Genomic DNA, 26,129 nt, shown 5'->3' on the forward strand with positions numbered 1-26,129 from the left:
TGTATGCATGCTGGAAAAGGCAATCGTGGAAAAGTAATGATTATGAGACAGTGTACACCTTGAAGCAAAGAGCCAAGAAAGATGAAGACAGTCCCCAAATTCTTATTTCATTCTGTATTACATCAATTGGCTTCTTGATACAATACAGAAACTCTATAGTTACGTGTTTGGATTTTTGAGGAGGAAAGCCAAATCCAACTCTAAATCCAACATTGATTTACTTGAATAGGGATTAGGAAAATAAAGAGAAACAGAGTTATTTGAGAGACAGCTGTAAAGTTTACCGTATGGCAGGTTCCTTTTGTTTGATGGTTATAGCTACCTTCTCTTCTTAAGCATCTACCCATGTAGTGTTCTTAGACTACAGGGGATGAATTTTCCTGTGAAGATAGAAGCGAAACCCTTCCCTTTCCTTTGGGAGGTTTCTATTTAGTTTATGAGATATACCTCAGTAAAATACCTGTCACTCATCCTTGTCAAGAGGTTTGTCTTTTTCAACTTGACTCTTGATCAACTTTGATGGTGTCCAAAGTTTTTCTTCTCCTGTGGCAACAAATGCAAAACCCATACCCCAACGTAACACATGTTCAGGCTTCCATATTGAGGTCAGTACATCTTTGAAGTATACTGGTTGATTCAGTTCAGCAGTGTTTTCCGTAGTTCAGTGTCTTTCTGCAGCTGTTTGTCCTTTTCCATTGGCATTAATAAAGTTTAGTGTCAATAAAGCATTATGCAGCCTATGTTTGGGGTTTTTGTCTTCCCAGCCTGTCTGCGGAACATCTCCTTAAGTGTTCTATTGGATCTCTCAACCATTGTTGTCCTGTAGGATTGTGTGGTATACCGGTGACATGCTTTATGTTATAATATTTGAAAAACTGTTCCATTTTTTGTGAAGACATTTGCCGGAGCATTGTCAATTTTTATTTGTGCAGGTATACCCATAACTGCCATCACCTCTAGCAGGTGTGTGATAACAGAATCAACTTTTTCAGAGTTGAGAGCAGAAGCCCATTGGAACCCTGAGAATATGTCTATAGTATGATGCACATATTTCAAATTTCCAAATTCTGTAAACTGAAAGACATCCATCTGCCAGACCTCATTCTTCCGAATGCCTTTAGGATTACAGCCTGCTGGAGTTTGGAGTTTGGTTATAAAAAGAACAAGTAGGAAAGTTTCTCACTATCTCCTTGGCTTGTTGCCAAGTGATGGAGAAGTCCTTTTTCAAACCTTTGCTATTTACATGATGTTTCTTATGAAATTCTGAGGCTTCTAGCACACTTCCAATTAATAAACGATCAATCTTGTCATTGCCTTGTGCTAGTGGGCCTGGCAGACCCCATATGGGATCTGATATGTGTAATATATAGGGGATTACTTCTGTTTCTGATTGTTTCCTGTTATTATAGAAACAATGAAGTTAATTCTGTATTATCAGGAACGAATTCTGTAGTCTTAATGTGTAAGATGACTCTCTCTGCATATTGAGAATCAGTAGCTATATTAAGAGGTTCTGTAAAATCCAGAAGCACCATGAGAATTGCATATAATTCTGCCTTCTGTACAGATGTATATGGACTTTGAACTACTTTACTTACCTCGCCTGCTTTATAACCAGCCTTGCCTGATTTGTTGGCATTAGTGTAGAAGGTAAGAACTCCAGAAATGGGAGTTTGTCTTACAATACGTGGAAGAATCCAGACTGTCTTTTTTTATGAATTTCATTTTGTTAGTTTTGGGATAGTTGTTGCTAATCTTTCCTAAAAAGTCAGTAAGAGCTATTTGCCAATATTCATTATCCTTCCATAAGGAGGAAATTTCTTCATTAGTTAAAGGTACTATAATTTCTGCTGGATCTTTTCCAGTCAGTTGACAGTCTTAGTTTTCCCTTTAAAATCAAATCAGAAATCTTTTCTATATATGTCTTTAACTTTTTATTCTGTTTATGTGGCAGAAATATCCACTCCAATATGGTGTCTTCTCTCTGCATAAGAGTTCCAGAAGGATATTCTCTGGATGGCAAGATAACCAGAATACAGTCTAAATCAAGTTTTATCCGATCTACATGCACATCCAATATTCTGTTTTCTACCCATTGTAATTCCTTTTCTGCCTCAGCAGATGATATTCGTGGACTATTTAGGTCCTTATCACCTTTAAGGGCCATTTTAAAATGCTTTAAGTCATGTCCTTCTACTCCAATAATCGTTGGTAATTGAGAAATTTCTTCTAGCAGCTTCTGAAGACTATTAAGAGTTTGATAACAATCCCTTCTAATTTGTACCTTCTGTGGCCTGATTCTTTGTAAGTCTATCTTATAACCTAAATAGTTAATAGAATCTCGTCTTTTTATCTTTTCTGGGGCAATCTGTAACCCCCAATGAGGCAGAACTTCCTTCACCATGTCAAACATACATTCCAAAGTTTCCTTATTGGAATCTGATAAAAGAATATCATCCATGTAATGATAAGGGATTGTAAAAATTTCTAATGAATTATTTCCAAAGGTTGTTGTACAAAGTGTTGACATAAAGTAGGACTATTTAGCATCCTTTGTGACAAAGCCTTCCACTGATATCTTCGAACAGGCTGTGAGTTATTAAGAGTTGTTACAGTAAATGCAAATTTCTCTCTATCACTTTCTTGTAATGGTATAGAGAAAAAACAGTCTTTCAGGTCAATTACTATGATCGGCCATCCTTTAGGTATTAAGGAAGGCAATGGCATCCCAGGCTGTAGAGAGCCCATAGGCTGAATTACCTTATTTATGCCTCTCAGGTCTGTCAGCATTCTCCATTTACCTGACTTCTTTTTGATAACAAATACAGGAGAATTCCAAGGGCTGGTAGATTCCTCTATGTGTCCAGCCTCTAACTGTTCCTGTACTAATTTTTCTGGAGCCTCTAGCTTCTCAGAGGTCAAAGGCCATTGTCTTACCCAGACAGGTTCATCTATAAGCCATTTTAATGGCAGGGCCTTTGGCTCCTCTGAAGGTTTATCATTTGTATTTAGTTTCTGTACAGCCTGGATGGCTGGTAACCGTTTCCCATAGCATCATACCAGGTCTTTTCTTTCTTTCTTTCTTTCTTTTTTTTTTTTTTTTTTGGTTTTTCGAGACAGGGTTTCTCTGTGAGCTCTGGAGCCTATCCTGGCACTCGCTCTGGAGACCAGGCTGGCCTCGAACTCCCAGAGATCCGCCTGCCTCTGCCTCCCAAGTGCTGGGATTAAAGGCATGCGCCACCAACGCCCAGTTCAGGTCTTTTCTACTATCCAGAGATTGTATGTAATTCGTATCTGACACTGGAGGGATATTAATTTGAGTGTTCCATTGTTGTAAGAGATCACGACCCCCTATAAAAATATAGGTTTATAGCTATATTTGCCACGTAAGGTTTTAGTCTCCCTTTCTGTCCTTCCCGGTCCAATGCAGACCACCGAGTGAACACTGTTGAACTCTAGAGAGTTCCAATTCCCAAAAATTGTACATTTGCTTCCTTAAGTGGCCACTTTTGTGGCCAGGATTTTTGTGTAATAATAGTGATGTCAGCGCCCGTGTCTAAAATGCCATTAATAATTTTATTATTGATTTTTACTTTTAAATGAGGACTTTTATCTTTGATGGAGGTCTGCCAAAATATGTGCTTTTTGTCTTGTCCAGTCTTACCTGATTCTTCATCACTAGTCAAACTACCATCTATAGCAGTGTCATCCTTCGCAATAGACAAATAACTATCTATTCGTCCTGTGAGAGATTGTTTTCCACTGCTACTGGAAACAACTGGACCTTTTTCGATGTGGGGGTCTTCTTGAGTCCCCCTTTGGAGTTTCCTGGCTTTAATGGTTTCCCTTTGCATATCCCTGGTCGATCTACACTCATTAGTCCAGTGTCTGCTCTTAGCACATCTCCTACAGAATCCAGAAGACAGTGGCCTTTTGTGTGAGGGATTTCTCTTTACATGTTCCATTCTACCACAGCTGAAACATCTAGGTTCCTGACATCTTTGTGGTCTCCTGGAGTGGGCTCTTCCTACCCAAGGTTCTGGTTCATAGTAGTGATGAACCCTGGCCTCTTGATACCTATATTGATCCCTGTAAGGTGTTTCTCCTTCTTAAGCCCTTCCGTCATCACCTCTGGAACTCTTAATCTCCTGCTGCCTTTTGAAACCTCTTGGGATAGCTTCTCCTGCCCAGACTCTGCACACACTATAGTCAATGTGGGCTGTATGCAAAACCCATTCTTGTAGAGGAGCTGATCTCATCTTTAAAGGCAAAAGTGTCTTTTTGCATATTGGGTTTGCATTGTCATAAGCTATTGTATATACAATCGAATGTCTTACTGCCGGATCTGTTACTTGTAATTCTACTGCCCTGGTTAACCTGTCTAAGAAGTCCTGGAATAGTTCTGTTGGTCCCTGTTCTATTCTAGTGTAAGTTTCCAGTTGTTCCCCTGGCTCACGAACCTTATCCCAGGCATTTAGTGCTGCTTTCCTGCATAGGGTCAGTATATGGTCGTCATATTCAGCCTGAACCTATGGGTCGGCATAAATACCCTTACCAAGAAGCTTATCCAGGGGGGCTTCATAACCATCCCTTATGGCCTGGTGCTCAAGAAGCTTTACTTTCTCCTTTACCAATGCCTTCCATTGGATTTGACAAGAATTCTCAAGTACAGCTGATCCCAATCCTACCCAATCTGTGGGCGTCACCCTGTTAAAGGTTGCCCATGAATGTAATAGCTGTTTTACCTATGGGCTATGAAGACCATATGAGACAACTAATTCTTTAATATGCTTAAGATCCTTCAGCTGTTTAGGTTGCCATACATAGGCCACCTGTCCCTGGGGGTGTTTTTTAGTTAGTGGCTTTTCTACCATTGTTGCTGGGCAGAACAGTGGTGAACACGTAACAACTTTAGAATGATCAAGATACCTGGGTGGAGTAGGTGCTTCAGAATTGAGTGATTCTGTCTCCGCATCATCCCAACGATCCTTGAGTCTAGTAATGATATCCTCATGAAAAGTTTCAATCTCCTTAATCATAAAAGATTCTAGGCATGTAGCGAATCTGTGAATTGCTGTGACTGCTCATCTATACAGTTTTCTAGGTGTTTAATACGTTTGTCTCTAACTAGCATCTGGGTGTCATGGAGACTGCCTTCTAGGAATTGAAGTTTAGACTTGAGGTCATGATTTGCCTTAGCAATCGACCTGATGGGCCGCTCTAATCTGTCAGCACTGTTCTGTAGGTCATCTTCCAAACATTCAAATTTAGATTCAACTCTATCATCTACCATCTTGTATTTTCCAGCCATTGGTTTAATGGCATTATCCAATTGTTTAAACCTATCCTGGGTATCTTGCATCTTGGTATCCAGATTAATAGGACAGAGAGCCTATCTTAGAGTTTCCAGTTGGTTACATAAATCCTTTAGTTCATCACGGTTCTCTGACCGCCTAGCCTCTATCGCCTCCAAAATGGAGAATCTCTCTGCGTCTTTCTTATCATAAATGTGCTGCATTTCAGCTTAGGTAATAGATAGCTCTGCCTGTATTGTATAAGATATAGAGCAAAGCCTATCATCTAGCTTCTGTTCTACATGCTGCATATCATGGGTCAGTCTGGTTTCCAAAACCCCATTACGTCAAGCTTGTATGTCCTGTAGGCAGGTGGTGAAATTAACTTTATCCCTGTTCCTGAGGCCTCTGGCTAGTGATAATGTGTGTATTAGCATGCTAAACAGCTAGTAAGGCATACAGGCCAATAATTGGCAGATCAGCACCTTCCTTGAACATTGAATTTACATAAGAAGCGAAAATGTTACCCATTGAGGTAAACGATAAATATTCGGCCATATTTACCAGTCAGCTTCTACTCCAGATGTGGTAGGAGGTTTTTAGCTACGTGAACCTGGCTGCTTCCACTCCAGATGCAGTAACTACTTTTGACCAGCGGGTGGCACATGTGTTTAGTTGTGGTGGTTTTGAGTTGGACCTGAAATTTCCTGAAAAACCCTTACAGAGCGTGTTAAAAACGGATTGGGGGTGTGTTTACTAGGTATGGGAAAACCTTCGAACAATACCGGGTGGAGACCAAGCTTGGCAGATGGCTCCTGGCTGAGCGGGCGCGGCGGGCAGCGCAGATGTAGTGCAGCTTCGGGACCTGGAGCTGGGAATGTAGTGCGGGAGGGGGACACGGCAGTGGGCTGCCTCAGTGGAGGACACATGGTTTTTCTGCCAGCGGCTGCAGGCCACAGAAACTGCGACAGTGGTAGCGCTTTTTTTGGCTTTGGAGGCCCCCACAGAAAGGAAAACTTTCTCGGCTTGGTGAGGCAGGACAAAATCAGGCCAGCCATGTGGCTCTTGAGTCTGGGCTGCAGTTGTGCACACGCAGCTAGATGAGAGTGTGTGGCTGAAGGCGGCTGTGGTATTTGCTGCCTAAGGCAGTAAAAACCTCTATGAAGCCTGTGTGAAATTCAAAACTCCCCCGATCGGGTGGAGGGCAGGGACTGAGCGCAAAATGTGGCGGAGGAGGCGGCAGGCCAAGAAAGTTTAACTCACTGTTTTCGCTCGAACTTTGGTAGTGGCGGGTCAAGGATCTCCATGCACAGGCGGGTCAAACTGGTTGGATCTCGGTTGCAGCGCGGGGACCTGGTGCACAGTCGTAGAGCCCTCTTGGGTCACATGGCTTCTGGGCTGTGCCCAGCCAGCTCAAAATAAGCCGGAATGGGTCATGGATTTCTGATGGGCACCTAATATTGATTGAGAAATAAAAGGAGCTTGGGATAATGATAACCTTTATTAGAAAAACACCAGCCAAACGCAAGTCAGAGCATGCCTGGGGCAGCAAGGCAGGTAGCCCAGAGAGAAGGGGCTCTCATGTGCCTTGCAGCCCCTTAAAACCCTATCACGTGTCATCCTGACCTCACCTTGACCACTCCCTGACAGCAGTCGTGGCTTACACTGTTCCCTACATGGTTTCACTGCCAGAGGACCCATAGACTGCCCAGAACCCCCCCTCAAACTGACACCCATGTTCAGGGATCCTGGTTTGGTCCTTTGCTGGTTCCCCAGCTGTCAGACTGGGGGCTGTGAGCTCCCACTTGCTTAGTTCAGTTGTTTCTGTGGGTTTCCCCAGCATGGTCTTTGCTTATCATTCCTCCCTCCCTACAACTGGATTCTAGGAGTTTGGCTCAGTGCTTAGCTGTGAATCTCTGCTTCTGCTTCTATCAGCTACTGGCTGAAGGTTTATGTTTTTGATTCTGTGTCTAGGTTACCTCACTCAGGATGGTTTCTTCTAGTTCTATCCTTTGGCCTTTGAATTTCAAGATTTCATTGTTTTTTTCTGCTAGTAGTACTCCATTGTGTAAATGTACCACATTTTCTTTATCCGTTCTTCGGTTGAAGGGCATCTAGGTTTCTTCCAGGTTCTAGCTATTACAAATAATGCCTCTATGAACATAGTTGAACAGATGTCCTTGTTGTATGAATGTGCATCCTTTGGGCACATGCTTAAGAGTGGTATTGCTGAATCTTGAGGTCGACTAATTCACATTTTCCTGAGAAACTGCCATACTGATTTCCTAAGTGGCTGTACAAGTTAGCAATCCCAGCAGCAATGGAGCAGTGTTCCTCTTTCTCCACATCTTCTCCAGCATAAACTGTCATTGGTGTTCCTGATTTTAACTATTCTGATAGGTGTAAGATGGTATCTCAGCGTTGTTTGGATTTGTGTTTTCCCTGGTGGCTAAGGATGTTGAGCAATTTCTTAAGTGTCTTTCAGCCACTTGAGATACACTGGTTTCTCTTCAGATCTTATAAATCTTTCACCTTTTACGTATTTGTTTTCAAATACTCTTCTTTCCAAGGTAGTATGTTGGTTTTGAGAGTTTATTCTCTTTTTAAAAATGTTTTTAACTGAAATAGAATTACTTCACTTTCCCCTCTAATCATTTATGATACTTCTTTTATTAAATAATATGTTTGTATTAATCCTTGGAGAATTTCATACAACTTATTTTGACCATATTCACCCTCTTTCATGCCTCCCACTTTAAACATTTATTTATTTTGGTTATTTTTTTCTATTGTGTGTGTTTTGTTGGGGAGAGAGAATTAGGGTAAATTATACAGCTTGCTACTAATGGAAATAGAATAAGTAAATTTGTTTTTCTCAGTTATTTTGGGAAATGTTCAGTAAAGTAGTTTTCACTAGATGACTGAATTACTCTGAATTGGAAGCACTTAAAATTGTTGAACAACTTATCCCTTATATTCGTTATAGTACATGCCTGTTTTTAGTTTGTATCTAATGCTTTTCTTATTTTAGGGGTTCAGACATTTCCATCATGGCTCATTCAAAGACAAGGACCAATGATGGGAAGATTACTTACCCTCCTGGTGTCAAGGAAATCTCAGATAAAATCTCTAAAGAGGAGATGGTGAGGCGCTTAAAGGTGAGTGAATAGCGTATGGTTCAGACAGCTGGGCAGTGTGGGGCTTTCCTTTGGGATCTTCATGTAGGACCATGTAATGTATTTGCTAAGGGAACAAAATTTTAAGATGGCAGAGAGTTTGTGGAAATAGGATAGGTAAAAGGAACAGTGTGGGGCCCCTGCTACTCGAAGAGTGATTGGCAGCACATGTCCCATGATATTTTTATATTCTCCATTATCTAGTTATCTGCTCTGTCTTCCTGTTTGATGCTTACTGTCGTCCCCCTATCCACACCTTCTCCACCCCCAACTGTTCAGGTGTAGGAAAAGCAGTTGTAGGTATTTACCTGAGTCCTTGGGTAAAGGTTACTTCCTTGGTTACTTTAGAGTAGTTGGAGCTTGATTGTTAGTGTCTGCCTCTGTTTTTGGCACACAGTAACAAACCAAGATGGATGGTTACCCTTGTATGAGGTCTTCTTCTTGACAAGGCTCTCTTTAGATTATACTTGAATAATGCTTCATCTTTTTCCTTAGGGCATTAATGGTCCCCGTGACTGTTAAAATGTTTAAAGTAGCATTAACAGACAAAGTACATGTGAACCTGGTTGACCAGTTGCTCAAGATCACTCTTACACTTGAGCACTTTTTTCCTTCTGTGTGTGCATTATCTAGACATCTGTTTGCTATAGTATTATAATACTCATTTCTTTCAACTGATGCAAAACATCATCTACTAGTTGGTCATATGTAGTAATTTCAACATATGCATTCTATAATGTTTACTGATCTGTTATTCTGATTGTCAGTGTTGGAAAACTTCAATACTGAAGGTCCAGAAGCCTTACAAAACAGTAGTATATTAGGTTGCTGTGTGATATATATATCATATATATATATATATATATATATATATATATATATGATGCTAACACTAACATAAACTTCACTTGAAGTCTGAATATTGTTTACTTTTCTTTAAGCTATTAGAATGCTGCTGTCAGAGGTTTATTACTTAAATGAAAAAGTGCCTTATCACAGATAAGATATCCATCTACCTCCTGACAAGCTCAGTCCCATTAGAAACCTGTGTCTGTCTCATTCAGTAGAGCCAAGCTCAGCTCATTTATGTACGATGTGTTTACTTTTCTATGTATTTATCTTTTTTGCCTGTTGAATTTTTGTGAAACCAACACCTTTATTTTCTCAGGTTTATCCCAGAAATGATAAGAAAAAGTGCTATGAAGGCAGCATGCACATACAAGCTTATTCACATTTAGTAACTTTTATGCGCACTATTTTCTCAGATATTTTTAAAATTAGAGGCCTCATCTGAGTTATAATTGAGGGTTCCCCTTCTCCCTCTTAAGGCATTCTTGCTGTGTAGCTCAGGCTGGCCTGAAACTCCATATGTAGCCCAAGCTGGCCTTGAATTTATAATCCTGCTTAAGCTTCCTGAATGCTGGGATTAGTGATAGTTGTTAATGGGATTTACAATACTGTTTGAGTACACAATAGTGAAAAATTCCTCTTATCTGTGCTTGGAGCAAATTCGATTGTTTCATTGTCTTCATATTGGGTGTTGTGCAGTGTGCTTTTACTGTCAGCTGCTTTCAGCATCAGCAAGCTGCCTAGTACACATTTTCACCATTTTCCATATTTATACCTGCTACGATTTTTAGCATCCTCCTCCTCAGAGAAATAGAAAATAGATTTAATTTTAGATAATACTTTTTACTATTTACAAATACCTATATAAGCTTTATGAATTATAATTTGTTCACATATAGGTTGTCATTATATAATTTCTGGGTTTTCCTGTAACATATCATTCAAAATACGCTTTCTTTGCCATTCTTGTAGGAAGAGATTGTAAGGAAAAATATTGAGTTCCATGTACCTGTTTATCCCGTCTTGTGTTTTTTCATAGGCGCCAAGGTGTTAAGAGCTTACATATTGAGAATAGTGCATTTGTCCATTTTGGTTCTGTGTGGCATCGGGCATGGCAGAGCAGAGGGGTTGCTAGTAGCATTTTCCCCGAAGCTGCTCCATGTGTTCAATGTGATTTCCAGGCCTCCAGCAAGTGGAAACCACAGGCTGTGATGCTCAGTGGCCCTGTTTATCGGTAGTATGTGTAGCACCACCTAGTGGATGCTGTATGGTTACCTTTTGTCAGAGTGAGCGTGAAATGTCATGTTCTTTCAGGGTCCACAGTTTTCTTGATTCTCATTGGAAGAAAGAATACATTTTGTTGAATTCTATTTGAAATAAGGGTAGCACAGCTTTAGATAATTATTTCTACTAATATTAAAGTTAGAGAAAACGTTACAGAATTTATAGAATCTAAACTATAAATTCTCATTTAATTTTTCAGTTCCCCTTTTATAAAAATAACTATGAAGATAGATCTGTTTCTTGCAACTTGTTTCTATGTAACACATACATAGGTTATCTCATTGAACCAATGAGATGTCCATTAGTATATTCTTTTACTGTAGCCCAGATATATATATATATATATAATATATATATATATATATATATATATTTTTTTTTTTTTTTTTCTATGCTTGCTGTACATTGTCACTTCATGGTAACTGAAGGATGCATTTTTTGCTTATGAATATATGTTTGACATCCTTTTAAAAAACTTTTCTTTTTTAAGTTTTTTAATTACGCATGTCTCTAAGCTGGGCATGAACACACACACACACACACACACACACACACACACACACACGCACGCACGCACACACACACACACGAATGCAGTGCCCACAGAGGCCAGAAGAGGGTGTTGGATCCTCAGGCTCTGGAGTTACAGGCAATTGTGAGCTACCTGATATGGGTGCTGGCAACTGAATTTGGGACCTCTTGAAGAACAATAGCACATGCTCAGATTGTTAGGCGATTCTTAAGCCCCAGACATTCTTTCTTGAAGCTGCTTATACAGTCTTTTGGGAAGGCTGAAATAGAAAAATCACATCTCGAGTGATTTAGTAGCTAAAAATGATACATTTTGCTCTGGCAAAATACTTGACAAAAGCAATTTTAGGAAAGGAGAGCTTATTTTGGGCTCACAGCTTTGAGGGTACAGTCCATTATGGCAAGGGAAGGCTTGGTAACAGGAGTGTGAGCAGTTGGTCACCTTATTACCCCCACAGTCAGGAAGCAAAGAGATGAATATAGCTCTACATGGTTTTTCCTTTTCATTCAGTCAGGAATCCAAGCCACCCACATTAAGTAGTGGGTCCTATGTCTTTAAGTAAATCTTCCTGGAAACAGTCTCATAGACATTACCAAAGGTATGTTTCCATGTGATTCTAAATCCAGTCAAATTGATGGTGAAAGTTAACCATAATAGATGGAAACTGAAATTTTTATACTGGGGTTTTCTTTAGCATTAGACCTATTAGAAAAAAAAGAAAGGGATGTGATTTTTTAATGCAAATTTTTATTTAAGTTAGAAACAATCTTATTTTACACATCAATCCCAGTTCCCTATCCCTCCCAGCACCCCCTACCCCCCACCAACCCCTCCATTCCATCGCCAGTGAGGGTGAGGCCTTCCATAGGGGATCATCAAAGTCTATCTCATTGTTTGGGGCAGGGCCTAGGCCCTCCCCCATGTATCTAGGCTAAGAGTATCCCTCCATGGAGAATGGGCTCCCAAAGTCCATATGTACACTAGGGATACATACTGTAGTCGTACCAGAGGTCCCATAGAGTGCCCAGGCCTCCTAGCTGACACCCAGGTTCAGGGGGCCCGGTTCAGTCCCATGCTGGTTACCTATGGGATGTGATTTTTAAGTGCTATAGAACTCTTACTACACTTGTACAAGTGAAACAACAAATTTCCATAGATGCAAACCCTGAATAATGGCCCCTGCATAGTGTGCATTTTAAACTTAAAAGTCTGGTCAGCAGATATGTGGACAAATAACAAATTCTTACTTAAACCAGTAGTTGTGGGTTGTGACCCCTTTGTGGGTCAAATGATCTTTTCACAAGGGTTGCCTGAAACCCTTGGAAAACACAGATATTTACATTATGATTCATAACAACAAAATCACAGTTATAAAGTAGCAATGATTAGGGTCACCCCAACATGAGGAACTGTATTAAAGAGTTGAAGCATTAAGAAGGTGAGAACCACTGCTTTAAAATTAAACATCAATGAGTCTTTTGAGAGAGAGTTTTGCTTTGTAGCCCAAACTAAACTTGAAATCCTTGTCCTTCTGAGTCTTGGGGTTATAGGCATGTGTTACTGTGCTTGGTTAAAAATATTTTAGTTGTATTTTAAAAATTGATTGCCTTCCACTTGTAGAATGACTTCATTCTATACTTTTCTGATGAAAGTGTTTTTTGAGTGAACTTTTATAAGTATTATGGCTTTTATCTGACATGACTATTCATAGAAAATATCTGACTATTTGATGATCTTTGTGTATAGATGGTTGTAAAAACTTTCATGGACATGGATCAGGACTCTGAAGAAGAAAAGGAACTTTACCTGAACCTAGCTTTACATCTTGCTTCTGACTTTTTCCTCAAGCACCCTGATAAAGATGTTCGTTTACTGGTAGCTTGCTGCCTTGCTGATATTTTCAGGATTTATGCTCCCGAGGCTCCTTACACATCTCCTGATAAACTAAAGGCAAGTACTGATGGGAAGCACTGCCATACTGACACTTTTCTATTCAGTGGAACGAAACAAAGTCGTCTCTTCAAATTCTGTTATATTGGCTGGACCAATTTGGCATTAAACTTCTGTTTCCTCTGACACCTAACTTTTTGTTGTTTGGTTTTTCAAGACAGGGTTTCTCTGTGAAGTTTTTAGAGCCTGTCATGGAACTTTCTCTGTAGACCAGGCTGGCCTCAAACTAACAGAGATGCAACTGCCTCTGCCTCCCGAATACTGGGATTAAAGGCATGAGCTTTTAACCGCTCAGCATGTAGTAGTCTTTCTACTTCTTGTTTAGAGAACATCAACAAAACATCTGTTAAGAGAGCTTGGCTTACACCAAACAAATATATCATTCTCTAAACCATCTAAATATCATGCAATCCAGCTCACGTGACCTACTCTTAAAAGTCAGACATGACTCAAATTTTACTGACCAATAACACTGCCCTCCACTTCCCTTGTCTTGATATTCTTTATAACAGTACTATCCCAAACCAGACTGGGGATGCTACACAACTGGCAAATGTATTAAGGGAGCTCATTCCTCATTCCAGTTAACAAGAAGAAATTACAGAAGCCCAAGGCCCATGTCTGATTTGGGTGTTATTGCTTTCCCTTACCCTTGCATACTCACAGGTTGATCTCTGTGAGTTTGGAGGCCAGCCTGGTCTACAGAGTCAGTTCCAGGACAACCTCCAAAGCTATAGAGAAACCCTGTCTTGAAAACCAAAGGAAAAAAAAAAAAAGAAAGACTACTACTGTATAACTTATTTACCTCTTTTGTGGACTTTCCAGTTTGTATAAACAGTGACCTAGCTCAAGGCTTAGGGCTGATAAAAGGTATCCCAAAAGAACAGGTACAGATCAGGACAGTTATGAGAAGAATACCCAATAGATGAGATAAAGGTCTGCATGGAGTATCTGAAACATTTAAAAAGTCTGTCTGTCTGTCTCTGTCTTTAGAATCAATCTTTTGGTCTCAATTTACAGACTCCCCTTTTCTGTTTGGGGGATAGAACTGAAGAATCACTGTGTTTTTAAGGACACTTTCTAAGTATTTATGGGATAGTTTCATTCATTTGCTTCCAGGCCACATTTTTGTCTACATTAGTGCCACATCAGTTAGTATTACATAATAGAAAATTGTCAGTCTCCATTTTTACCTTTCAGGCTCAGTTTATTACTGTCGTGAGTAAACCCTTATTGGACGTTTGACTTGATAAGAGATTATGAGTGAATTGACAATTGTTTGCAACTTCTGATAGATCTAGTATACCAGTATGTCTCTTTCAGACAATAGAATAAGATTGTCAGAAAAGCTCATTCATAGAGATTATGTTTTATACATTTCTGCTGTCAAAGCAGCCATTTTGAAAGGAAGTTCCTTTTTTTTTTTTTTTAAAGATTTTATTTATTTATTATTTATACAACGGTCTGCTTCCATGTATGCCTGCACACCAGAAGAAGGCACCAGATCTTATAACAGATGGTTGTGAGCCACCATGTGGTTGCTGGGAATTGAACTCAGGACCTCTGGAAGAGCAGTCAGTGCTCTTAACCTCTGAGCCATCTCTCCAGCCCCAAAGGAAGTACTTTTAACAGCGCTTTTCTTGAAATACTACTCAGTCATTTGCATATAATATTTTTGCGTTTTAAAATGTACATTATTTTACTTATAGAGAAACATTTTTTCTTATTGATTGGTAACAAAATTCCTTTAGGTATTAGTTTTTACTGTTAGGTTTTTTGTTTTGCTTTGTCATAGTTTTCAAAAACTGAAACTCAGAATAATTTACCTGAAAGTGACTTTTTGTCTGTCTTTAAAGACCCAGGTGGGTAAAAGGGGAAATACTTTAAAAAAAAAAAAAGTCTAAAATAAGGATAGGGAAAGATTGAGAAACGATTTGGGGAAGCAAGTGACTGTAGTGTGATGATGATTAAGAAGCTAGACAAACAGACTTCCATTGCTCTGTCTCAAATGTCTCAGCTTCTGTATGTGATGTGTTGTGTTGTTACTTGGTAATTTTGTTTTGGGATTTTATGATTCCTAAATTGTCTTCTTCCTGTGTAATTGTTGTGTTGTTTCATGTGTTGTGCTTTTTTTTCTATTTTTTTATTTAAATTAGAAACAAGCTTGTTTTACCTGTCAATCCCAATTCCCTCTCCCTCCTCTCCTCCCCTGCCCCCCCACTAACCCCCTATCCCATACCCTTTCTGCTCCCCAGGGAAGATGAGGCCTTCCATGGGGGGGGGGTCTTCAAAGTCTGTCACATCATTTGGGCCTCGGCCCTACCCCATGTGTTTAAGCTGAGAGAGTGTCCCTCTATGTGGAATGGGTTCCCAAAGTCCATTTGTATGCTAGGGGTAAATACTGATCCACTACCAGAGGTCCCATAGAATGCCCAGGCCTCCTCAGTGTTGTATATTTTCAAGGGAGTCCTCAGCTCTCAGTTGTTGCAACAACTTTATTCTAATAATAGCATGGATTTTATTTGACTCACTTTTTAAGCCTATTAGTTTAATTTGCTGTATTATGAACATGTTCTTTCTGTACATTAACACCATGTGATCTGTGTAATGATTTTTCTAAGAAGGATAATAGGTGTATCATAGTTTTCACACATTGTATTTATTTGCAAGATACTAGAATCTTTATGTAAAGTTGTACTGTAAAAAATTTTGCCTTTCTTTTTGTTCTTTACAATTTATCCTAATATGTCTACAACGTTGGTGAAGAACTGTAGCTATTTTTACTAGTATAATATGTATTTCCATTTAGCATTCCTAATCTAAGCAAAACTTTGTTTTTTTTTTTTTAAAGGATATATTTATGTTTATAACAAGACAATTAAAGGGACTAGAAGATACAAAGAGCCCTCAATTCAATAGGTATTTTTATTTACTTGAGGTAAGGAATATATTATAACTTGTGATATTTAAATTTTATTTTTTCTTGTATATTTTTAGCAACTAAAATATTTGCTTCTTCCCCTTTTCACTTCTTTTTTTTAGAATATTGCATGGGTTAAATCATATAACATATGCTTTGAGTTAGAAGATAGCAATGAAATCTTTACTCAACTATACAGAACATTATTCTCAGTTATAAAGTAAGTTCATTTTCAAATGAGTAACACTTCTTAATTGTGAAGATTTTCAGTTCACGGTGAATCCACATAAACTTACATTTATTCTCTATAGTTTTAAATGGATAGAACTTATTGTTATATGTTTATTAGTTATAGGAGCAAATTAGACTAATTTTTTTTGGGATTATTGTTTACACATTGTATTGACTTTTTATTGCTGTGTATTGAGACACTCTGTATAGCCCTGACTGTCTTGGAACTCTATAAAGGCCAGGGTGGTCTGGAATTCATTGCAATCAACTTGCTTCTGCCTGTCAAATGTTAGGATTAAAGGCGTACACTTGCTTTGTAGACCAGGCTGGCTTCAAACTCAGAGAGATCTGCCTTTCTCTGCCTCTGCCTCCAAAGTGCTGAGATTAAAGTTGTGTACCACCACCACTCGGTTTAGTAATACAGTTTTTAAAATAAAATTTATTAGTGTAAGAGCAGAGAAAAAGGAACTTGACAGTAATACTGTTTTATCTTACCATTTTTATAAAGTATAATGTTTACTAGTATCATGTCTATCTCAGATACATTTGGATAAATAACTGTTTTGGATTTCAGCAATGGCCACAACCAGAAAGTGCATATGCATATGGTGGACCTTATGAGCTCTATCATTTGTGAAGGCGACACAGTGTCTCAGGAGCTCTTAGATACGGTTTTGGTAAATCTGGTACCTGCCCATAAGGTATGTGAAATGTGTCTCAACTCTACTAAGTTAGTATTCAGAATTTATGCTTATATTGTAAATAGAATTTATCCTGCTTGAAGCTTAGTTTTGTAGACTCTTAATTAAGACACTTATTGTTTGAAGTATAACAAAAACATTACATTTCTTAGTCACCAATTAAGTGAAGAAATAATGGACTTAGTTCATATGATAAAATATTTGTGGTCAATGAGTTTTCTGTAGAATGCATTTTACACAGTTGTGAGGGCCAAAAGAAGTTTGGGAGTCTGTGGTGCCTATTAACATTGCAAAGCACATGCTGACATCCTGGCTCTTCCTCTGCCTCCTCCCCCAAACTTCAAAATTCCTATATAACTCTACCATTTTGGCCATGCACTCTTTTTGCCCCCTCTGGTCTTTATCTCCTCTGTTGCTCCTCCTCCATCTTCTCAAGGCTCGGTCCAGTCTGCTGACCATGTTTGGTCTACTACTTTCCGTGCTCAGGATTCTTCCAGATGCCTCTGGCTGTACTTTCCCTCAAACCTACCATAAAAACCTTCCCCTCAACCATACCTCAGAGAGGTCATGCTCTCACTTTTCTGATGCCAAACCTCCACTTTATACAGCAGTGAGTTAATAGCTGCTTAAGTACTCTTTCATGACTTTATGTATTGGCACATGGAACCAGCTGGAGTCGTAGTTGAAAGATTGGGCTAATGTAGAGACAGAGAGGTTAGAGACCAGTGTTTTTACCTGAGTGTTGTCAACCAAGATGTGTGTGCATTTCCCCTGTGTGTGTGTATGCATGCTTCGACTTTTGAAAGTACCTGACTCTCATAGCAGTTGCAATGGCAGTTGTATGATTGCGAAGGGGTTAAATTTCAAGAGAGGAACATTAAAATTACCAATATAAGCAAACCTTTATTCAATGTTTTTCTTTGTTTAAATTTAAGAACTCTAGCATTATATTGTCTTAGTATACAGTTACGTAACATTGCCACAAATAATCCTTCATTGGAAATGAACCCTTAATTTAAAATTTTAAAACATTTGCAATCTGTTAATGCTGAGAGTAAGCAGACTCAATAGTAAGTTAACGTTAGTGGTGTATTTATTAAATGCAAAATCAGAGGTATTGATGTGGGCTTTGATTGCCTCCATCTATTCTGTTGCTATGCAGTTGTCTGGTTTGCCTCTTCCTTGTAGGGGAAGCTGTAGCCACGCCTACTTAGGGGCTGGCTACAGGTATGCCTGACCACGTGGTCAGGGTGACAGATCGAGACTTGAAGGGGACTGCATTTTCTCTTTGGCTTTTTCTTTTGGGCTTGGTACAGACCGCTGCCACCCCGGCTGGCTAGGGCGCTCTGTAAGTAAGGCTTTTCCCTATTAAATACCCTTATATTTCTACCTGACTCCGTATTGGTAATTTCCCACTATACTTCCTAATTCTGCCCACCTCGGCTGTATACCTGTCACTGATAAACAATCATGGGAAGGAAGGCAGGGGTTGAGAATAGACCCCACTGAAGTGTATTGTACCCCCTCCCAGGTGCACCCCTTTCTGAGGCTCATAGCATTTACTCCTTTGCCTTTAGGGCCCACATTGTTAGGATTCTTGTTACCCTGTTATTTGACAGAACTGTAAATTCTGGGTAGCAGCCCAACCTGTTTCTTTGAGGCAACCACCAGGAAACTTGGTCTGTTGTCTCAAGCTCTTAGCTCTCTAATGAGGTAGGAGGGCCAGTCAGTATCCTGAACTCTATCTACCACAGGAGATCTTAGGGAAGCGTTCAAGAGTTGATGAAGCAGGCTCCCCATGGTTAGCCCTCTGGGATTCATATCCAAGCCAATACCTGGGAGAAAAGGCTTTCCCAGACACAGATTAAGTATCCAGCTTGGTTTTTGCACTAGAGAAGTCCCAGGCCTCTGTCTCTCTGGACTGTTGTTATGAAAAAGTCCATTTATCAGGGAAATAGACACTTTCTGGATTAGAGGCTGTACAGTTCAGGGCTAGCTCAGTCTGCCTAGCATATGTGAGATCCTAAGTGTAATTCCTAGCACCACTTAAGTTACAGTGTACACAAATAGATACTTCCTGAGCTCTGGTTTTCCTTGGCCCACTGCACAGAAATACTTGTAGAAACAAGAATGCTGGGATCTGACCTCTCATCTTTTAGAGCAGCTGGACTCTTCCCCCCCCCCCCAACTTTTTTTATTTGAATTAGGAACAGGATTGTTTTACATGCCAATCCCATTTCCCTTCTCCCACCCGTCCTTCCCTACCTCCCCTCCCCCCCACTAAAACCTTACCTGTCACATATCTTCTCTGCTCCCCCTGGATGGTGAGGCCTTCCATAGGGTGTCATCAGAGTCTTACGTTTCCTTTGGGGTAGGGCCTAGGCCCACCCCCGTGTGTCTTGGCTTAGGGAGTTTTCCTCTATATGGACTGGGCTCCCAAAGTCCACACCTATGCTAGGGATAAATACTGGGTTTCTACAGGAGGTCCTATAGATTTCCGAGGTTTCCTCGCAGAAACCCATGTTCCTTGGGTCTGGATCAGTCCCATGCTGGTATTCTAGCTATCTGCATCTGGGTTCCAGTTCAGATTGGTGATTAGTTATGGGTGTCTGCTTCTCCTTCCACCAGCTGCTGGATGAGGGCATATAAGTCTGTCATCAATCTCATAATCAGGGGAGGGCATTTGAGATAGCCTCTCCTCCGTTGCTGAGATAGTTAGCTGGTGTCATCTTTGTAGATCTCCAGACATTTCCCTAGTGCCTGATTTCTCTGTAAACCAAAAGTGTCTCCCTCTATTATGATATCTCCATTCTTGTTATCGTGTATTCTTCCCCTGACTCATATTTTCTGCTCCCTCATGTCCTCGGCATCCCTCTTCCTCTCTCCTCATTCTCCTAGCTCCCTCCCCCCTCTTCCCGTGCTCCCAGTTTGCTCAACAGATCTTGAGCCTCTCCCCTTCCCCAGGGGACCATGTATATCTCTCTTAGGGACCTCCATGTTTATTAGCTTCATTGGTAGTGTGGATTATAGGCTGGTAATCCTTACTCTATGTCTAAAATCTGCATATGAGTGAGTACATACCATGTTTGTCTTTTTGTGATTGGGTTACCTTGCTCAGAATGGTTTCTTCTAGATCATCCATTTTCCTGCAAATTTCAAGATTCCATTGTTTTTTTTCTGCTGAGTAGTACTCCATTGTGTAAATGTACCACATTTTCTCTATCCATTCTTCCGTTGAGGGGCATCTAGGCTGCTTCCAATTTCTGGCTATTACAAATAGTGCTGCTAAGCACATTGTTGTATGAATGTGCTTCTTTTGGGTATATGCCTAAGAGTGGAATTGCTGGATCTTGTGGTAGACTGATTCCCATTTTCTTGAAGAGTCGCCATACTGATTTCCAAAGTGGCTGTAAAAGTTGGCACTCCCACCAGCAGTGGAGGAGTGTTCCCTTTTCTCCACATCCTCTCCAACATGAACTGTCATTGGTGTTTTTGATTTTGGCCATTCTGACAGGAGTTAAGATGGTATCTCACAGGCAGCTGGACTCTTTACAGTTTAATTCTTGGCTTAGTCTACTTAACTGAGATGGATCACTTTTTGGGGGTATTCTGGACCGAGGTTTGATCCCCCAAACCCAAATAAAGCCTTATGTAGTGTTGTAAGCATTTAATCTGGGTGCTGGGGAGTTGGTGCCAGATGGATCAGCTAGCTTAGCCTACTGAAGAAGAAAAAGGCAAAGGAAGAGAAGAAAAAAGATAATTGGTATCTAAGGAGTGACACTCAAGGCTGTCTTCTGGCTTCATATATTCCCTCCTGTCTAGAACATGTATATGTGCATACCCACACAAAATAATATATATAGTAGGCCTTTGAAACTGACTGGCTTCAGACTCATTTTGTAACTGACTATAACCTTGAGTTTTTGATCCTCCTGTCTCAACCTCTTGAGTGGGATTACAGGTGTGTATTACCATGCCAAGTTATGTAGTGTTGGAGGTCTAACCCAAGCATTCCCTCAAGTTATCCAGACACACTCTATCAATTGATCTTTTATCTTTTAAAAAATTTATTTACTTTTAATTTGTCTATTGGTGCTTTGCCATGGGTGCTGTTGGGTCCCCTGTAATTGGAGTTACAGACATTTGTGAGCTGCCATGTGGGTGCTGGGAATTGAACCCAGGTCCTTTGGGAGAGCAGTCAGTTCTCTTAACCACTGAGCCATGTCTTCAGTCCTCTGATCTTTATCTTGAGCCCCCATGTAATCTTTAATTGGATAAAGACAGGGTTTACCCGGTAAAATATGTAAAGCAAAAATTAATGAATTATGAAGACAATGAAACATTCACTATTTACTGGGTTATTTTAAGGTGTATCCTAGTAGATTGTAAGTCAGACCAAGGGTTGTAGAAATACTGAGTGTTTGAAACATTACTATAAGCTTAATGTCAAGCATCATTAATTTGATAAATTATAATGACATCTGTGTGTTGCAAGAAGTCAAAACATCAGAATAAAATATACAAGTAAAACAAAAGCAGTTGAGCAGAAATGAATGAAATAGGAAACAGTGACATTGCTTGAAAACTACATGGTCGTAATTTGAAAAGTGTATTAAATAGACAAACAGCAAATTGAATCAAAGAAAGGGTGATGATACCAATATATAGTTAAAATGAGCAAGAAGTATGAAGACAACTAAAGGACAGTTACATGAATAATAATCTCTGAATACATTTGAGATTAGGATAAATATATTCTCAGAAAAGTATTACTTGTCCAGTGTCCTAAGCAATAAAAAAATTAGTTGACTCTTGAAACTACTTAGAATATAAGGCAGCGGCAGCAGCAGCAGCAGCAGCAAAGTGTTTAAACAATAAAAGATGTGGATGTTGGGAACTTGGGTTTTCTGGAAGATTAGAAACTGCTTTTACCTTTGATGTTTTGGTTTTTCTGGACCTGGCATGTAACAGTCTGTGTTTGTATTCACCTGAACCAATTTGATTGGAGATATTATTAGGATGACTAAATACTTCTTCTGTTATCTAGTAAACATTCATTGACCATTTCTATATGGTTAATCTATTATGAATGAAATCTGAAAATAACATAGTTATTTTTGGTTGGAAAAGATATTTTGTGTTGTATTAGGCCAGATTGTTCTAAGGAAAGTGAATTTACTTTCTTTTATGGATAGCTCTCATTCTATTTATTCAAGAGCTTTTAAGATACAAATAATATTTTGCTTTTCATAGTTGAGATGTACAGGGCTTGGAGTTATAATTCCGTAGGAGAGTTCATTAAGCCCAGCACATATGAGATCCCACCACTGCAGACAAACAAGCATAGCTCAGTTTGTAAATATATGTATATATAATACAGCTACTGTTGTGTTTTCCAGACCTTAAACAAGCAAGCATATGACTTGGCAAAGGCTTTGCTGAAGAGGACTGCTCAAGCTATTGAACCATATATTACAAATGTAAGTCTCACAGTTCGTTTAGAGGATTAAGTCAAAAATTTAAGACTGTTGGAAGTAAATCTCAGCAAGTAGCCCACACTTCTTAAGTTGCTATTTCAGTTTAACCAGTGACAGTTTCATTTTCTTTCTTTCGTTTCTTAAAGTTACTTTTGCTTAATATTTCTGGGAAGGCTAGCTCTCTTGTTTGTGCCTTTATTTGCTTCCTTCAAGTTCCTAGAGATAATAGCTTTTTTTGTTTTTTTGTTTTTGGGGGGTTGGGGGGTTTGCAAAATACAGTTTCCAATGTTAGGTATAGAGTTAAAGGTAATTAGATAAAACATATGGTACTTTCTGCTATTCAGAGAAGTTGCTTACAGCTTTTTCAAGATTAAATTTATTTGTGCAAGAAGATGATATGAACCGATCAGGACCTAGAAATTGAAGACAAGTATGACTGCCATAACAATTTGGTAGAAGTTACTTATATATTGTTATCCCTGAGGGAGGTTTATATAAATGTGCCTTTTCTGAGGAAGAAGGAGATTTGCAGTGAAGTGATGAATCCTTTTAAATATCACCCCAGCTTTGGTCACTTATGAGTGGCCATCTTATATTTGTTTTAGAAGAAATAGTTGTTAGCCACGTCACTTATATTAAGTTTTATTTTCTCTCCACAGCTCTTTGAGTTGTGTCACTGCAGGTGGCACCATCCATATCATACTGTATGTGAATGGTGGCTGCCTCTTGGAGCACAAGTCTAGAGTACAGTGTTAATGATAGCCCTGGACTTGTTTAACAGTTCTTTCTACTTGCCTTCTGCTCTCACCTACCTCAGCAGCTAGAAGGATGTAAATCTGTCTGCTTGAGAAAAGTGAGACAGTCTTTTATTTATATGTATCTCTTATTCTGAAGTTTGTTGGTAGAGAATTTTGTTTTGTTTTATGTAAAAATTTAAGGTCAGGTTATAAAAGATGCTATGAAATGACTTCCTGAGAAAAGTAAAGCACACCATAAGACAGCGCCTTGGTAAATCCTGCTTTTGTTTCTGATTTCAAAGAATTCCAGCATATGGTGGTTTGGAAACATAAAATTTATTTTGAGGTGAACTTTCAAAATCTAGAGGGTTAATGCCATGACTTACCTTAATAGCTCCAGGATTGTCAGCAGGTTCCAAAATTGCTTTCTGCAGTATTTTGACACTTGGGTGTTGCTTGACATTGATTGATTGAATTGAGTTTGTCATTATTGACTTTATGGCACCCCTGGTATGTAGACCCAGACCCAGGCTTTCTAATCATCCCTTGCCTTTGCTTACTTCAAGTGCTTCTGAATGAAGATTCTCACACTCAGCCTAGTACACAGGGTGCCTCGAGTCTTTTACTTAAGCCAATACTCCAAGTCAAATGTGTTTCAGGAGAACACTTACCTCATTTTGATGCCTTTTTTTTTTAAGATTTAGGAAAATAAATATTTGACTGAGCAATTAAAGAAAGAAAAATGAATAAAGCAGTGTTTACTGGGACTACATGATTTACTTGATTATACTGGTCTTTGAATTTGGGGGTGTGTTTGAAAAGGCAATGAAAGATAAGGAAGGAAAAAAAAAAGACCCAGGGAAATGTTTTCAGTAATCCCAGATAAATGAATGAAAAAACAAAAAGCACTCCCCTGTCACTTACATTAATTTCCTGGTGTTCTTGCCTATGGACCTAGATGATCCCCCTGCCCCCATGTCCATAGTTTTATTACACTCTTTAGAATTTGGGAGTAGGCAAAGGGCAGTAGACTAGTGCATATTTTCAGTTACATGCATACTTCTGGTATCTTGTCTGTTGTTTTCTCTATTTATCCTCGTTGGTCTTTCCATTTATTTATTTATTTAGAGATCATGTGTGTGTATATGTGTACATGTGCACAAATGTACATGTGTGTTGGATGCATGTGTATATGCCTACCCATGTGGATGTTAGTGTGTGTGGTGTGTGCACATGTGGAGGCAGAGATTGATGTTGGGTGTCATCTTCTGTAGCTCTCTACATTTTAAAAATTACTTACCTATTCATTTTCACAGCAGGGTTTCTCAGAGGACCCGGAGAATGGCCTTTGGTTAGACTGTCTGGGCAGTTAGCCACTAGGATTATAGGTGCATGCCAGTGCACCTATATGTGCTGCCTATTCTGGCCTAGCTCCTTGTGCTTGCTCAGCACACACTTGGCCCACTGAATCATCTCTGCATTCCTTTCATGTTTATGTTTTTCTTTGTTTTTATTCCTTGCTTTATTTGACGGTCAGTAATGAAGTCATTGGGAATTGCTTTTGTTCCCTCCCTCTAAAATTGAGTTTTGTGTACTTAACATGTGAAATAAATAAGTAAATTTATTTTTGAGGCAGGGTTTCTCTGTGTAGCTCTGGGTGTTCTAGAATTTGCTCTGTAGGCTGGTTTTGAACTCCCAGAGATCTGCCTGCCTTTGTCTTCAGAGTGCTGGGATTAAAGGCATGCACTGTGAAGTTACTTTGTAGTGAACTGAATGGTATAGTAAAAGATCGGTGCTAGGTGATGTGACACTACTTACCTTCCTCGTGTAGCATCGGCAGGAGCAGGCACTGAGGTGGTGATGAAACTGCTTACCCCCTTTCACAGTTGTACATACTAACACGATGAGGTCTGTTTTTTATGTGCTATTCCTACATCCATGGATACTGAAGAACTGTCTTTGGTTTTCTCTTGTTATAGGGTCTCATTGTATTGCTCACTCTGACCACACACTAGTAGGCTCAAGTTTTACTCCTGCTTCAGCCTCCCGAGTAGCTAGAAGTACATATCTCCCCATAATGCCCTGCAAACTCTTTCTTTCTAAAAATAGAATTCACTGTGGAACTGGACAGATGACTCAGCAGCTAAGAACACTGGCTGCACTTCCAGATGACCCAGGTTCAATTCCTGGCACCCACGTAGTGGCTCACACAACTGTAATTCTAATTCCAGGGGCTCCAATGCTCTGTTTTGGTTTCCAAGGGCTAGGCATACATGTGATGTACAGATAAACATGCAAGCAAAACACTCATGAATAAGATAATAATGATAAATTTTAAAACTAGAATTAGTTTTTATAGAGCACACAGTGGGAAAAACTTAAAAGGCAAAACAGAGACTCAAAAAGAAAACATACATAGATTGCTTTTTAATGATGTTATTTATTTTAACCAGATCTTTTTAGTCACACATTTTAGGGTACAGCCCAAATTACTTTGTTAAACTGAAAAGTATACCAGATCTTTATTGAAACAACTAAAAGATTTTTAAGTTGCTTTGTCTCAGTGAGTCTGTTTTTGCATATGTTAATTGGGGGTAGTGCTTGGAAAGGTAGAAGAAAAAGTGTTACTTAAATGAAATCATTTTGTAATTTAACTAGGTTTTAACTTAGGCTTACAAAGATGGAATTTACACCTCACTGTTTTCATTCTGATACAGGTTTTCTGATTGTTAACTTGTACTATGTAAGTAACCATTGTCAAATAGTGTTTTGCTGATTTTTGGAAGGAAATATTTTAGTCAAATCTGCATGTTGTCTCTACTAAATTTTAAAATATTATGGAGGTCTTGGGTTGTTTTATTTTTGTATCAGAATAACTTACCTATTTATTCATTTCTCAGATTGTGTATTAAAGGCCCACTTAGTGCTGGTCCTGTGCCAGACTCTTACTTCCTTGGTCACCGCTCTTCTAGAGATGG

The 26,129-nt window shown here is 39.3% G+C and overlaps 1 protein-coding gene across 7 annotated transcripts in view; it reads left to right on the forward strand.

Annotated features, from left to right (window-relative positions):
• Positions 1-26,129, forward strand: part of Pds5b (PDS5 cohesin associated factor B) — a 137,777-nt gene that overhangs the window by 37,907 nt on the left and 73,741 nt on the right. For all 7 annotated transcript variants that reach the window (XM_035443193.1, XM_035443195.1, XM_035443196.1 and 4 more), the window contains exons 2-7: positions 8,326-8,452; positions 12,882-13,085; positions 15,937-16,023; positions 16,128-16,225; positions 16,811-16,937; positions 22,337-22,417. In XM_035443193.1, the coding sequence (XP_035299084.1) occupies positions 8,345-8,452; positions 12,882-13,085; positions 15,937-16,023; positions 16,128-16,225; positions 16,811-16,937; positions 22,337-22,417 (705 nt within the window). In that variant the 5' untranslated portion in view covers positions 8,326-8,344. The remainder of the gene's footprint in view (positions 1-8,325; positions 8,453-12,881; positions 13,086-15,936; positions 16,024-16,127; positions 16,226-16,810; positions 16,938-22,336; positions 22,418-26,129) is intronic.

Source organism: Cricetulus griseus, chromosome 4, assembly GCF_003668045.3.
Source record: "Cricetulus griseus strain 17A/GY chromosome 4, alternate assembly CriGri-PICRH-1.0, whole genome shotgun sequence".
NCBI lineage: Eukaryota > Metazoa > Chordata > Mammalia > Rodentia > Cricetidae > Cricetulus > Cricetulus griseus.